Source organism: Microplitis demolitor, chromosome 3 (assembly GCF_026212275.2).
Source record: "Microplitis demolitor isolate Queensland-Clemson2020A chromosome 3, iyMicDemo2.1a, whole genome shotgun sequence".
In the NCBI taxonomy this organism is placed as follows: Eukaryota; Metazoa; Arthropoda; class Insecta; order Hymenoptera; family Braconidae; genus Microplitis; species Microplitis demolitor.
In genome coordinates this window covers 17332485-17347299 of record NC_068547.1, presented here as the reverse complement: position 1 = coordinate 17347299, position 14815 = coordinate 17332485, and the positions used below count along the sequence as shown (strand labels likewise).

The 14815-nt window shown below is 29.1% G+C and overlaps 2 protein-coding genes across 3 annotated transcripts in view; one reads left to right on the top strand and one right to left on the bottom strand.

Moving 5' to 3' along the window:
• Positions 1–14815, bottom strand: part of LOC103572483 (uncharacterized) — a 77590-nt gene continuing 62775 nt past the window's right edge. Inside the window, exons 3-4 of the mRNA XM_053737249.1 lie at positions 768–1004; positions 1–699 (exon numbers count right to left, since the gene is read on the bottom strand). Coding sequence (XP_053593224.1) covers positions 25–699; positions 768–1004 — 912 coding nt within the window. The 3' untranslated portion in view covers positions 1–24. The remainder of the gene's footprint in view (positions 700–767; positions 1005–14815) is intronic.
• LOC103572234 (prion-like-(Q/N-rich) domain-bearing protein 25) lies at positions 3603–10718 on the top strand. 2 transcript variants are annotated; one of them, XM_053737247.1, is made up of 11 exons: positions 3603–3630; positions 4693–4820; positions 4976–5066; positions 5141–5383; positions 6309–6560; positions 6634–6882; positions 7777–8025; positions 8951–9199; positions 9268–9516; positions 10026–10274; positions 10363–10718. In XM_053737247.1, exons 1-11 carry the CDS (start codon positions 3618–3620, stop codon positions 10611–10613), a joined length of 2223 nt encoding a protein of 740 aa, XP_053593222.1. In that variant the 5' UTR covers positions 3603–3617; the 3' UTR covers positions 10614–10718. The 2 variants fall into 2 exon arrangements, with proteins under 2 accessions (XP_053593222.1, XP_053593223.1); XM_053737248.1 differs by lacking the exon at positions 3603–3630 and adding an exon at positions 4304–4325.

Sequence of the window (14815 nt, the reverse complement as noted above, 5' to 3'; positions counted from 1 at the left end):
TTAAATATATAAATATAAGTAAAATTAATTCTTATTAAAAGTATAAGAGAATCCGTCAGAAGTTCTGGTAAAATCTAATTTACCTGGTGGATAAAATTTACGAGGCGCAGGAGTTGTGATTTCATTGTAACGAGGTCGAGGCGCTGGATTTGTCGGAGTTTGAAATGAATACTCAACATAAGGTCTGTAAGTATCAGGTCGTTGATATTGTGGCTCTGTTTGTTGATATTGAGGTACGGGTTCATTATACTCTGGTTCCGGTTGGTACTGAGGTTTTGGTTGATGATAATGAAGTTGAGATTGAGATTGAAACCGCGGCTGAGGTTGAGGTTGAGGCTGCGCTGGTGTATAACGAATTTGTAGACGTGGTTTGTAAGTCGGCGATGGTCGCGGTTCGTATTGATACTCATGGACTTCGGGTGGTTGAGTCACTGGCGAGTACTCTGGTTGATATTGGGGTTGATAAATTATACGCGGACGAACTGGACGTGGATGTGGGTTTGGATGTAAACGTGGACGAGGGGGCGGCGGAGGAGGTGATGGTGAAGGTGAGTCGTAAGTTAATTGTCTGGCATCTGGGTCCGTTTGAAATTTATATGAACGTGGTGGCGGTGGTCGATAATCAGGAGGATTATATTCTGGTAGAGGCTCGTATTCAGGTGTTGGCGGTGTTATTTCCGGAATACCGTCACCACTTGCCTAAATTTTTTTTTTATGTTTTTATTTAATTATAATAATAATAACAATAATTATAATTAATTATTTACCTGAAAGCCATTTTTGCCAGCAGTATAGTAAACAGTTCTTCTTTGTCCGGTTGGATCTATATAAGAATAAGAACCTTTTCGGTCACCATTAGCGTCACTTTCTTCTTTAAATTGCACTCCGTCATCTTGAGTATAAGCAGCACCAAATGTTCCATCACCAGAAAGATAACGCGCTTCGGACAAAATTGATGGTTGCCGTAAATCTTGAGCTATAGATGAACCAATTAATCCTAGTATCTATAAATATTTTTATTTTGAATTCACTGTTTTATAGAAAAATTTAATTTTATTATTTAGTATACTGGTATTTTTTGAGATTGAACTTACAATAATCGAATACATATTGATGTATCTAGTATTGAAACGTTCAATAAGACGAAGAACAACAATAATGCGGCGGGAATAAGCAAGAGGGGCGTTTTATACTAAGGCTGAGATCTCGAGTTTCTCAGGATCTGCGGGGCCAAAAGGCCTTGATCATTCTATTACTATTGCTATATCTATTTTCCTTCGCTTCTCTCAAGTGTATAAAGTCTTTTGTAAATCTATGTGATGTATGACTGTGTATAAAAATATTTTTTCGGTACTGATGAGTTTGTTGGTGTTGTCAATACAGGTTTCAATCACGGTCTGGTCCATATAATTATTTAAGTGATGTTTCTACAAAAGTACAAGTAGTCGATTTGTTTTAGTAAATGTATCTTTACTAGGCGTGCCAGCTAGTTGCAACCCACGATAATTGCATCCGGTTTATGATATTGTCATTGTGGTAATTATTGTATGTAAGGTGTCATTCAAGTACTTTACTAACTTTCAGATAATTTTGTCATAACACGTCTTAATTAGTCGAGTACACGGAAAAAAACTTTTTGTAACCAGAAGATAAGAGAACTTACCGTAACGAACTTCTGGGTTCATATACGGATAACTAACAATTCATTATGATAAAGATGTTCTTAAAACTCTAGCGAATTGTTTGTCGCACCTAGCAATGGTTTGTAACTGCGAAAAATCAGTTGTGTTACAGTAAAAAAAAATTGATTTGTTAAAATAATAACGTGAATTTAGAGCACTGACGAAATTTTTGCTTTATGATCGCTCTAAATTTTTTGACTCATTCACTTACGTTTTTTTCTAGTACAGGGGGTCATATTCAACGCGTCTGAGCAGTTGTCGCCCTATAACTTCATTTTTTGATATTTTTTTTTGAGATTATGTGGTCGGAGTCGGCATTTTTGCTCTTTTTGCCCATTTTCGAGGCCAATAGCTCTCCTGTTAAGATTCCACGGCTTCCCTAATTTGCTATTATAATTTTTCTAGTGCTGGCGGTCGTATTTAACGCTCTTGAGCAGTTGTCGTCGTATAATTTCATTTCTTGATATTTTTTTTTACGATTATATGGCCGGGATCAGCGTTTTTGCCCATTTCCGAGGGTAACAGCTGTCCTGCTTACACTCCACGGCTTTCCTTACTTGTTTATATAATTTATTCAGTACAGGGGGTCATATGAAACTCACCTGAGCAGTCGACACCCTATAACTTCATTTTCCTATCTTATTTCTTATGACTAAATCGCCGGAATTAGTTGCCTGCTTTGAAGTAAGGTGATATTGTTATAATGAGTATCATGTGTTTTCGTAACCTACCGACTACTCAATTACGATACAATTTTTTTTGTTATTATAACAATTCCGTTTGTTACCATAAACTTATCATAATTGTCACTGTAAAGACATTGTTCGTTATCTTGTTTTTTGTTATGAGGACGAAACTCTCTTTCTCCATGTAGGTGTGAATTTTTGCTTTCCGGGCGAAAAGCGTCAATTTTCGTCCCACAGTGCAAAACGAAGTTGCTGCTTTCCGCCTCCGTCGACGCGAAAAATAGTATACACATCACAGGAAGTAAATAAGAAAGCCTCAGATCACATGTTTGTTGACCTCGGCTTCGCCTCAACCAACAATTACATGTGATCTGAGACATTTCTTACTTTAATTTCTTAGGTGTGCAATATACTATTTTTTCTTTTATGAGAAAACAAATTATAACAATTAGCGCATGGGTCATTCTTCCCACCAACAGAGCCAAAAATTTAAACTTTCAAGTGCAGGTTTGGGGAAAAAATGTATACACACCACGGAAGAAGGTAGGATGGTTCCAATCCGTCTTTGGCTCGGGTAGGCAATTATACATGCGGATTGGAATGTCTTACTTCCCTGTCTAGGTGTGTAGTATACTATTTTAATATAATTTAATTATTATTGATATAAGAATAGGATAATTATTTTTTCATTTTGTCCGGTAGATGACAGTTTTCATAATTTTAAAAAAATAATATTTAAAATTTTTTTTTACCGGAACTTAAAATTATTATACGCATTATATTTATTTTAGGAAATCATACTTTAATAAAAAGATTTTTGAACGAATACTTGTGTTGAAATCGTGTCACAAAAATAAAGACATAATTATCTGTTAAAAAAATAATTAAAATCGAATTAAATAAAACGTTATTTCGTTCTATGAATAAAACTATTGCATGTAGTACAATATTGAAGGTGACATTCATTTATGTTGATAAATAAATATCTTTTACTTTTAATTATCTACTACTTTAGAACATTATTGATAAATAAGAATATTATTTTTCGATGAGCATAGTTTTTTATTAGTATATTAAAGTTATTAATAAAATTAACTTCGATTGCACTTAAAAATACATTCAAGTAAGCTGTTTTCAATATCTTTATTTTTGCTGCTAACTAAAAAGTATAGCGAATATATTATACGGAATCATTGACTAATTACAAATAATACAATTTATAATTAAAATCTCAGAAGTTATTATTGTCATGTCCGTAATCAGTAAGTATAATGATCAATTAGTTAATATGATTCAGTTTAATTAAAATTAAAATTCTAAACAATTTTTAATCAGTATAAGAGTCTAATATTTTACACATAAACATGTGAGCGGAAACTTTTTTCTTGTTATTTCTAAAAATCATGAAAATATTAATATCTAATTAATTAGTAATTTTAGACGAGAAGAAATGGTAAATTTTAAAACTAAATAACGTAGCTTTAAATTTCAGTTCTATTAGTAGTTTTAAATTAGCAAAAATTTAGTGATTTTACTTCCCCCTCCCCCACGTCCTCTCACCACTTTAAATTGCTCAGAAATATTTTGCGCTTGGAAAGTTTTAAAGCAGTTAAATTTTATAATCGTTTCAAGGAAAAATCGTTTTCACTTTATGAAGTAATGTATTTTTTTAACTGTAGTTATCATATTAGATTTTGATAATAGTGTCACATAAACTTATTTTATTTATTTCAAAAGAATAAACAGCTGGTAAAAAACGTATACTAACATTTGTGAGGATATTTTCTTATATTGGAACAATTTTTAAAGTCAAGATTTTACATCACGTAAACGTGTTTATTAGCAATAAATATGAAGTTAAACTGATAAAAATTGAGTTTATAATTTTTTGTAGAGTATATAACAAATATAAATTGTTTAAATTAGTACAGTTATTAACAAATTGTAAAAATGATTAGTAAGTAGAATATACAAGCCTCCTGTTTTTTTTATTATTTCATATCAAACTATCGATAGCAATAATTTTCCTTATGTTAAAATAATTTTTTAAAAAAATGTTTACTACAAATCAGAATAAACCTGAATTAAAAACCAAATAAATATAAAAAGAATAAAAAATTAAATAATTTTGTTTTATTTTCTATTCTTTTTTGTTTAAAAATTACTCGAATTTGAATATTTTTTTACTCTGCAACCAAACAATGTGTAGAAATAAAAGAATAATTATTCATCCTGCCTCTAGTTTACTAACAATCATTAAGTAAAATTTACTATAATAATTCTCTCCGTGTAAAACTTTATTTACAATAATTTTCATTAAATAGTTAACAGGATGAATGCAAATATAATTATTCCAATATTTTTTGGAATTTTTACTTTCTCATTTGCCGATGATTTTTATGAGGAACCAGAGTTTCTTGGAATTACTGAATGCGTTGATCATGGATTCTTTGTGAGTACTAATCAATTACAATTCAAACAATACGCAAATTATAATTTTAAAATTATCGAATTCACATATTTTGAAATATTACAATAATAAAATTTCATGTTTCTTGAAATCTCACAAAAACAATAATGAAATTTTTATTAAAATAATTTTAATAGTGTAATCCTCATCTTGAAAAATCATGTTGTACTAAAAATACTAAGTGCGAGATGTTGAAATGGCCAGATCAATATTATTGTGTTGGCAATGGTATGACGATAAACAATTAGTTGTTGTAGTTGTTATTATTATATTGATTATCGATTGCTTATAAAAACTTTTAGCATCATTACAAATGCCTTGTGAATACACCGCCGATTGCAACGATATCAATGCAGTATGTTCTGAAAATCAATGTGTTTGTGGTGAAAATTACGCACCAATAAACGATACAGCATGTGGACCACTCATAGGCGGTTATTGTCGTTCAGATGATGACTGCGTACCTGATAACTCTTTTTGTATTAACAAAATGTGTCGATGTAAATTCGGATTCACATTATTGTCTAATCGTGAATGCATCCGATGTGAGTATTGAAATACATTTAATTATAAATAGAAGAAAGGGGGACAAAAGGCGGTACCCCCAAAATTTTACAAAATATTTTTTCAATGTTTTTTAAACATTCTGAATCACTTTTGTAAATATAATTGAGCATTGTTTCGAATTTTTCTTAACTACTTTCGAAAAATTTTTATTATGTAAAAAAATTGTATGATACCAATTTGGTTTTTTTTTTCTTATCAATTTTCAACAAGAGAACTCCCAGTCTCAAATTACTTCAGATGGATTTTAATAATCAACTTAAAAATATTTACAATTTTTATAATTTTGAAATTTGATTAATTTTTTAGTCTTTTACTTTAAGCAATATATAATTGCTTTTTTGAAAATATTTTCTTTGATATTAAAACAAACTTAAATCTTTTACTTTTAAGTTAATAATAACCGGTGATTAGCAAATAAAAAATTAATAATTTAAAGTAGATTGTTAAACTTTTTCAAAAATCAAAAGTGTCAGTCGAAAAATGTCGATGACTTTTGCTTCATGATAAAAATTATTTTTCTTCCTTTGCATCCAATAATTATGTGAAGTGTAATTTTTTTACGTAAATTACTTATAAGAAAATTTCATTTAATCAAATTTATATAATGTCCAGAAATTTTTGTTTTTCACTTTTTATAGGGGGTACCCCTCCCTCGTTTTATATTTAACCATTTATAACATTACTTTCATTTTATATACAGTGAAATCTCTTTAAGTTCAGTACTCTATAATTTTGAATCCACCCCATTTCTTACAAAAGAAAGTGTGATAAGTGTCCGTTTACTGCAATGTATTTTGTAACTTTGATTCCAGGAATTCTAAGCCTCTCATATTCAAAATTAGAGAGATTTCACTACATGAATTTTATATAATTTAAAATTTTACTGAGTTTAAATATTCTTAGCTTACTTAGGAAAATCGTGTGACAGTGATCAAGATTGTTATGATATAAACCGGGCAATGTGTGACGAAAATAAAAAATGTGTTTGTAGAATGAATAGTATTGCAATAGGCGAAAATGAAATATGTACGTCGCTGATTGAAGGGTTTTGCAACAGTGATTCTGATTGTCTTCCTTTAAATTCTGTTTGTGTAGATAATAAGTGTCAATGCAAACACATATTTTCTGCTGTATCTAATCGCGAATGTAAATTATGTAAGTTAAAATATATTTAAAACAATTAATGTATTCAAGATAATTACTTATGTTTAAAATAATATTGTTTTAGCTTACATTGGACAACGTTGTGACCGTGATATAGATTGTGGTGATATGAATCATGCAATATGTTCTAGAGATACAAAATGTATTTGTCGTGAAAATCATATTTCTTTGGACAACGCAACATGTTCGCCTTTATTAGGTGGATATTGTTGGACAGAGGAAGAATGTGTACCCGATAATTCTATTTGTTTATTTGACAAATGTCAGTGTAAGCCGCACTTCGAGGTTAAATCTAATGATCAATGTGTACGAAGTTAGTAAAAGAAAATAAAAAGAAAAAAAAAACATTTGTCTCTCCCTGGGTCAAAAATAAAACTTGATTTGCCAAGACGAAATACATTGAGTTTTCGCATTTTTGTAGACTTAACTGGCTTACTTAGTCACGATTAAAGACGAAAGAGTCGAAATCAACTTAAAGTTGACTTGGTTTAAACTTATTCAACTTAAAGAGGGTCTATAGTATTTTTTGTCCAAGTTTTTCTCTCAAACAAAATCTTTGAATGCCAAATTGAGAACGAGGTTCGATGCATTGCTCTATAACCTATACTGAGAGAATAATTTATTTGACTGAATAAAATCATTTATTTCATTCAAGTATATATTTGTTTATAGTTAACTTGGGTTGAAAAAAAAATTCCAAATAAAAATTTGTTAACTATAAACAAATCATTATTTCATGCAAATGAACCATATCTTTGTCTCAAATTGGATCCATTTAAATATGGGATTTATTTGCCTGAAACAAATCTTATTTGGCTCAAATAAATTGTTCTCTCAGTGTAACAATCTACCTTTTTATTTTTTAAAAATGTTCATTTGTTTAAGAGAAAATCATGGAGAAAGTCTTTATGCTACTGAAGCAAGCATAGTACCGTTCGTCGACTTGAGTGTGACAGAGAAGAAATAATTAAACCCCTCTTAAATTTTAAGATAAAAAAGTCAAAACTAAGACAAAACGTGAAAAACCAATTTCACACTAAAAAATATTCCTTACTTTTGACTTGGTTGATCAAGTCTAAGGTAAGACGAATGACTGTCCTGTTCGAAGTGGAGACGAATAAGTTCAAACTAAGATATTTTTGACTCGGGTCGAATTGATTAATAATTGAATAGAAATTAATATCTATGTTGATAATTTGTATTTTAGAGATCTTGGGTCAGTATTGTAAAAATAATGAAGTTTGCGAAAAAATCCAACATGCAAAATGCTCTGAGGATCATCGTTGTATTTGTAAACAAAATCATTTTGCAATCAATGATACGATATGTGGATCATTATTAAATGGATTTTGTATGGGAAGTGAAGAATGCTCAGTAGATAATTCTATTTGTGCTGAAGAAAAATGTCAGTGCAAAGTAGGATTTGTTCAAGAATCGAAATTTAAATGCATACCAGGTAATTGAATTGGAAAAGTATCAAAGTATTCGCAATTTCATTATTATATCATATGTTGATCAAATTTTTAACTTCCCGCTAAGAAAATTGACGATTTTCAAAAATTTCGAGAAGTTACTGTTTTCACCCGGATTTTTGGAAATCGAGTTTTCATCAGATGTCGGTGTTTTGAGGTCCTAGTAAGCTATTCTGACTATTTTCAAAATGATGTGTGTATGTATGAGTGTATGTGCGCGCGCGCGTGTGTGTGTGTGTGTATGTATGAAAACTCTTTGTAACTTTTTAACTAATGAATTGATTTGGATGATTGAGGTGGCAATCGAAAAAGCTTGTTGGCCATCAACTTTCCTGAAAATTTCAGATTATTTGATCAAGTAGACTCGAAAATATTTGCGAATTACGAAAAAAAAAAAAAAAAAAAAATTTAGTTTTTTAGTGATTACTCAGAAACGACTTGAACGATCGACTTCAAAATCTAATCAGCTCTAGACTTTGATCAAACGCGTCGATTGCCGCCTTAGCCATCTCAATCGGTTGATTTGTTCGAGAGATATCGCGGGAGAAAGAAATGGTAAAAAACGGGTTTTTTCAAATATCTTCGAAACAGCTAAACCGTTCGATTTCAAATTTTAATCAGCTCTAGAATTCAATGAAATGCGCCGATTGTTAATTCAAACGTCAACATCGGTTAATTAGTTCAAAAGATATTGGCGTTGAAAAATTAAAAAAATAAAATTTTATGTTATTTTTTCCGAATAAATCATCATATAATGTACTAAAATATGTCTATGTGTAAAATCATACCAAGTCTTCCTCTTTATGGTTTTTTTCGATCATCATATAATGTCATCTAACTTGCTTTATAGTTTGAATCATATTATCAACAAAAAAATTGAAAAAACGCAGTTTTTTTTTATGATTTAAGCTGTCTTAAACAAGAAATGTGAAACCGAAGCTGATTGCAAAGATATTTGGCGATCAGAATGTTCAAAAGATAAAGTGTGTATTTGTAAAGCAAATCACACGGTAGTAAATGGCTTACGATGTGCACCACTAATTGGGGAATTTTGTATTGATGCTGAAGATTGTGCGCCTTATAATTCTGTATGTTTTAAATCCAAATGTGAATGTCAATCTGGTTTTGTAACTCAATTCAATACTGAATGTGTACCACGTAAGTAGTTTTTTTAAAACATAACAATCATTATCTCATGCAATTTATAATCGTAATTGCTATTACAGCACAATTGGGCAAGTATTGTGAAATGGACATCGATTGTAGTGGGATAAGGCACTCAAAATGTTCAAGCAGTAACATTTGCATCTGCAGAGAACATAATATTGCAGTCAACAATACGAGCTGCCAGCCGATTTTAGGCAGTTTCTGTTGGAAAAATGAAAAATGCGCGCCAGACAATTCTAATTGTGTTAACAATGAGTGCCAATGCAAGCCTTCTTTCACACCGGAGTCTAGTACCGATTGCGTAAAATGTAATTAATATTCAAGACAATATCCTGCATTATGAACACGTGTGAAAAGTATTCGTTTCAAAAATCTTCGACATGTGGAACTTTTAAACTTGAAACAGATTAGAACTTCGATTGAAACTTTTTTTAAAATTTGGTCATTTTTATAACAAAAAAAGGCGAATTTTTAGCAAAAAACGAAAGTTTGTAAAACATATTTCTTAAAACTTGTTTTTACTACGTTTGACCTGGTTCCGAAAAAGTTCAAAAACTTCAAATTTTGAACTTTTTATGAACTATTCGTTTCTAATAAGAACTTTATACTAAGTCCTAGGTAATCTTTTTTTTTCTATCAAAATTACAAAAGTTCAAAAAAAGTTCCACTCAACGTTTTAATCTATCTTAAGTTTAGAAGTTCTACACATCAAATTTCTTTGGAATTTTTTGGAATGAATTTTTTTCACACGGGAATTTGTAAAAAAAAAAAAAATGGTATAAGTTCTTATTTACAACTAAATATATGTGAATTCCAGTACCCTTAGGGAAATCATGTTACCAAGATGGAGATTGTAGTGTTCTGAGTCACTTAAAATGTTCTGAAAATAATAAATGCGTTTGCAAATCAGGATACGTTGAAATAAATCAATCAGAATGTAAACCACTTTTGAACGGAATGTGTTTTAGTGACAAAGACTGCGTACCTAGTAATTCTGAATGTGTTGAAAATAAATGTAGATGCAAAACTGATTTTTTATCTGTATTAAATGATCAATGTATACCAGGTACTTTCATATACAGAATGAAACTGTATAATTGTACAGAGATAATAAGTATTGATATCCAAAAGAATTTAATTGATTTTATTTTCAGTTGAACCACCTAAGCCCTGTCTCATTAATCGCGACTGTAAAGACATCCGACATGCAAGATGCAACAAACACAGAGTATGTGAATGTGCTATTCATTATGAAGAAAAAAACAGAACATGTATGCCATTATTAGGTCAATTATGTATAAAAGATGATATATGTTTTCCTGATCACTCTGATTGCGTTGATAATCTATGCGAATGCAAGCAAGACTTTAAGGCTAAGTCTAATGATCTATGTTTACCCGTTTAAAATTTGCCTTTAAAATTATAATTACAAAATTATTTGAAAATTTTTTTGAAAATTGTTAATTTTTCGCTAAAAAATTTTTAATTGAATTAAAAAAACAAATTTTTATTTTTACCCTGATAGAGAAGCTACGACAGCAAGATAGTGACAACGTACTGCAGCAACTTGTCACCAAGTTGACCCAAAAAATTGGCATTTCCATAAGATGACAGCAACTGGTCGCCAATGTTCAGAGAAAGTTGACTATCCGTAAGTTGATAGGAAGTTGTCTTCAATTATCTCAGAAAGTTGGTAAAAACTTGTAGTCAACAGTTAAAAAAGCTTAAAGTTGTCTTCAACTTGATCGCAACCAATTGACACCAACTTTCTGACCAGAAAGTCTTGCTATCAGAATATAAATTCAAATTTACTCTGATAGCCAGATTTCCTGATCAGAAATTTGGTGTACATTAGTTGCGACTAACTTGACGACAAGTTGTCGACAACTTTCAGCTTTTGTAACTGTTGACAACAAGTAGTTACCAACTTTCTCAGAAAGTTGACATCAATTTATGGAAATGCTAATTTTTGCAACCAACTTGGCGATAAATTGCTGGTAAAAGCTGTCACCAGCTTGCTGTCAACTTGGCTACCAGGGTACTATTTTTTTGTTTGTTAATAAATAACCTCGTGAGTTGGAAAGACAGAAGGTGATGTAACCGTCATTTGATTCGTTACCCAACGATCATACATCAGATGAAAAAAGATTCCGATTTATCTTCAACGCATAATGATACAAATTTTAAAATAAAAATTCAAGTTTTAATTTAAAAAATTTTTGAATCATAAATAATTTATAAAAAACTTTATGATTTCTATTTAATAATAATAATAATAATAATAATAATAATAATAATAATAATAATAATACTAATAATAATACTAATAATAATACTAATAATAATAATAATAATAATAATAATAATAATAATAATAATAATAATAATAATAATAATAATAATAATAATAATAATAATAATAATAATAATAATAATAATAATAATAATAATAATAATAATAATAATAATAATAATAGAAAATAAAATCCTGCTAAAGTTCATAAACAGCAGATCTTATAAACGGAAAAAATTATTTATTTTATTATTAAATCGAACAATGAAATTTTTTATAAATTTCGATATAATAAATGGAACAATTACCATTCATAGTAAAATAATATGTACAAACATGTAACTTTAAAACGTTACTTCCACAATTAAATAAAACATTATTGCAGACAATAAAAATATTGTTGTAGTACAAAATTGTTTTTCTCCTTTATAATAATTTCTATAGGATCCTTGCAATAAAAAATATCAAAACCTTCATCCAGAGTTATGATTTCACTTTGAATATAATTTTCTGTATCTACACATAAAATTTTGTGATAAATTCATCATTTATATGCAACAATTATTTAAAATCGTTTTTTAATAACGACAATAAAAATTATTTTAAACTTCCGGAATATTATTTATTATATTTTAATGGGTATTACTATTATTGTTGCAACAATAGATATCAATCATTATATATAATACTCATGAACAATATTTTAGTAATCTGATAGTACCTGTGAAATTTTATGAGTTTCTTGAATGGAAACTTTTTACCTCAGGCAAATATTATCTTTTAAGTAGTAAAGCAATGCAGCGGGAATAGAGCCAATTACATGAGAGAACCTCAGCCTCTATAAAGAAGTCTCTCAAGTCTCCACGGCTGATTTCTTCAACAAAACTTGTGTCGCACATCCACGGAAAATAAATATCTAATCCTTGTTAACGCGATGATATTTTTTACCGTGAGTTTAAATTTTTTTACTATTCAAATATTTTTAATTTTCATTTCATTCCATCAAATATGAAGTGTTTTTTTTTTTTATTGATCAATTTAAAATGACAAATTGTTTTATTAAGTGAATAATTGTTCACAGAAGAAAAGGATTTCTTGACAAAAGAATTTTTTGCTCACTTCAAAAAAATTTTTTACTTTCTAAATTTGAAATAAAAAATTTCTTGGGTAAAAAAAAATTTTTCTAGTTCTAAGAAAATTTGTGTCTTCAATTTTTGATGTAAAATATTTTTTGCATCAAGAAGCCTATTTTTTTCTGTGTACGTAAATATTTTAATAAATAAGTGAATGTGCTTTTTAAATTTTCCAAGTGTAAAAATTTATTTTTTATTTTTTCTAAGAAAATATTTTAATTTAATTTTATATATTTATTAATTTTTATTACAGTAATTTATAATAATTGATTGTAGCGTTAATGAGGATACATAAATTAAGATTATTAATAAGATAAATATCGTAGAATGTATTATATATGCATGAAAGAAGCGTATATATTCAAGGATATATGGATGCACATTTTACATACTTTCTATCCTCATTAGATTCACCCGCGAGTTACATCATCAATGTAACATCACAAATAACCTTTTGAATAGTTGTAATACTCTGTGTTGTTTTATTTTATTTAAAGGCATTCCTTCTGGCAACTGTGTCGTGCCAGTTGATTCATGCTGAAGATGCTGCTGCACATCGTACAGTTCGTGCACCACAACAAAGTCGTGTTAACTATCGAACCCCAGATGGTTAGTGATATTTTTTTATTTATTTAAAAAATTATCCAACTAGATATTTTCCGATAAAAATATATAATATCATTTATCCCAATTTTTTCGACTCAAGATTTTTTTTAGTTGTTTTTTTGATCGACTTTTTATTTTGCAAAAAAAAAAAATATTAGCAGAAAATTTATGATCCAGAAGTTAGCATACAATTAACAATTTTCAAATTTTTTTTCTCTATTTTAACTTAAAAACAAAAAAAAAGAACTAAAAATATGCACATGTAGGAAATTTAAAAAACTGCAAGTGCATTTTTTCAAATATTTTTTTAAAAATAATTTATCTAGAAAAAAAAAAAATTCAAAAATTTTTAGTTATCGGCCAACTTTAAGATCATTAATTTTTTATATATAAAAAACAATTAATTATTAAATATGCTTAATATTTTTTTTAGGATACAAAATAAATGATAAATCGTATCCTGATACGCAATGGAAATCACATAAACAAGGACGAAATTCGAGACAAGAACCTCAAGCAGGACCAAGAGCTAAACCAGTACTGCACAAACAGACAGAAGAATCATCCTATCAATACAAACCATTTTCAGCTGTACCAGAACATATTAAGCAAATAATTAATCAAGTTTACACACCACAAGTTCCTTATGTTAATCCTTACGCATTTTTCTACAATATAAATCCAACCCAAACGGTTGCACAGGACAATTCGGAAGCTAAATCACAAGAATATTTACCACCGCAAGAATTATCTCAAAAATTCGCAGAATCTTCATCAATTAGACATCCAAGTTATACGACACCTACCAATGTGAACACTAATAATCATCATAATAATCAACAAACTGGTACAGATTATCATAATAATTATCCAACCCACACAATCGCATCATTCAAAAAAACTCCAAAAGCCGGAATCAAATACAAAAATGATGAAAGGTCTAATCAACGTTTCGGTTCGTCGTACTCATCACGTCAAGATCAAGGAAAGAGATCATTAGAAAATGATTTTGGAAATTATAATCAGGAATCATCGAATCAAGAATATCAAAAAATGCCGCCGGAAATTCAGCAGTTGCTACAATTCCAAGCGCAAATTCCGTATAATGTTCTAGCCAACCAGATTTTATTTGAATTCAAAAAACCATTTGTCCCACAGCCTTTGCCAAATGATATCAAATACTCAGGACACTATCCAAATAAAGTTTATTACGTACAACCTGACGGTCAAATTGTTGATGATCCTCCCGTAAGACAGATTTCAGAAGAACAAAGTTATAAATATTAATTTTATAAATATATATATTTAAATACTATGATTGATATGTCACTGTAGAAAGTTTTAAATCAATAAATATATAATTAAAAAATTTTAAGTGAGAAAATTTTAATATTTCTGACATTATAATTGTATGTTATTAATTTATGTATGTATCATATTATTACGGAAAAATTTTAAATAAATATTTTTAGTAAAAAAAAAATAAATTCGTAGAATTATCTATAGTACAACCTGGTTATAAGCTACTATCAAAAGCTACAGAAGAAAAAGTTTTGGAAATGGTTTTTTCCTACT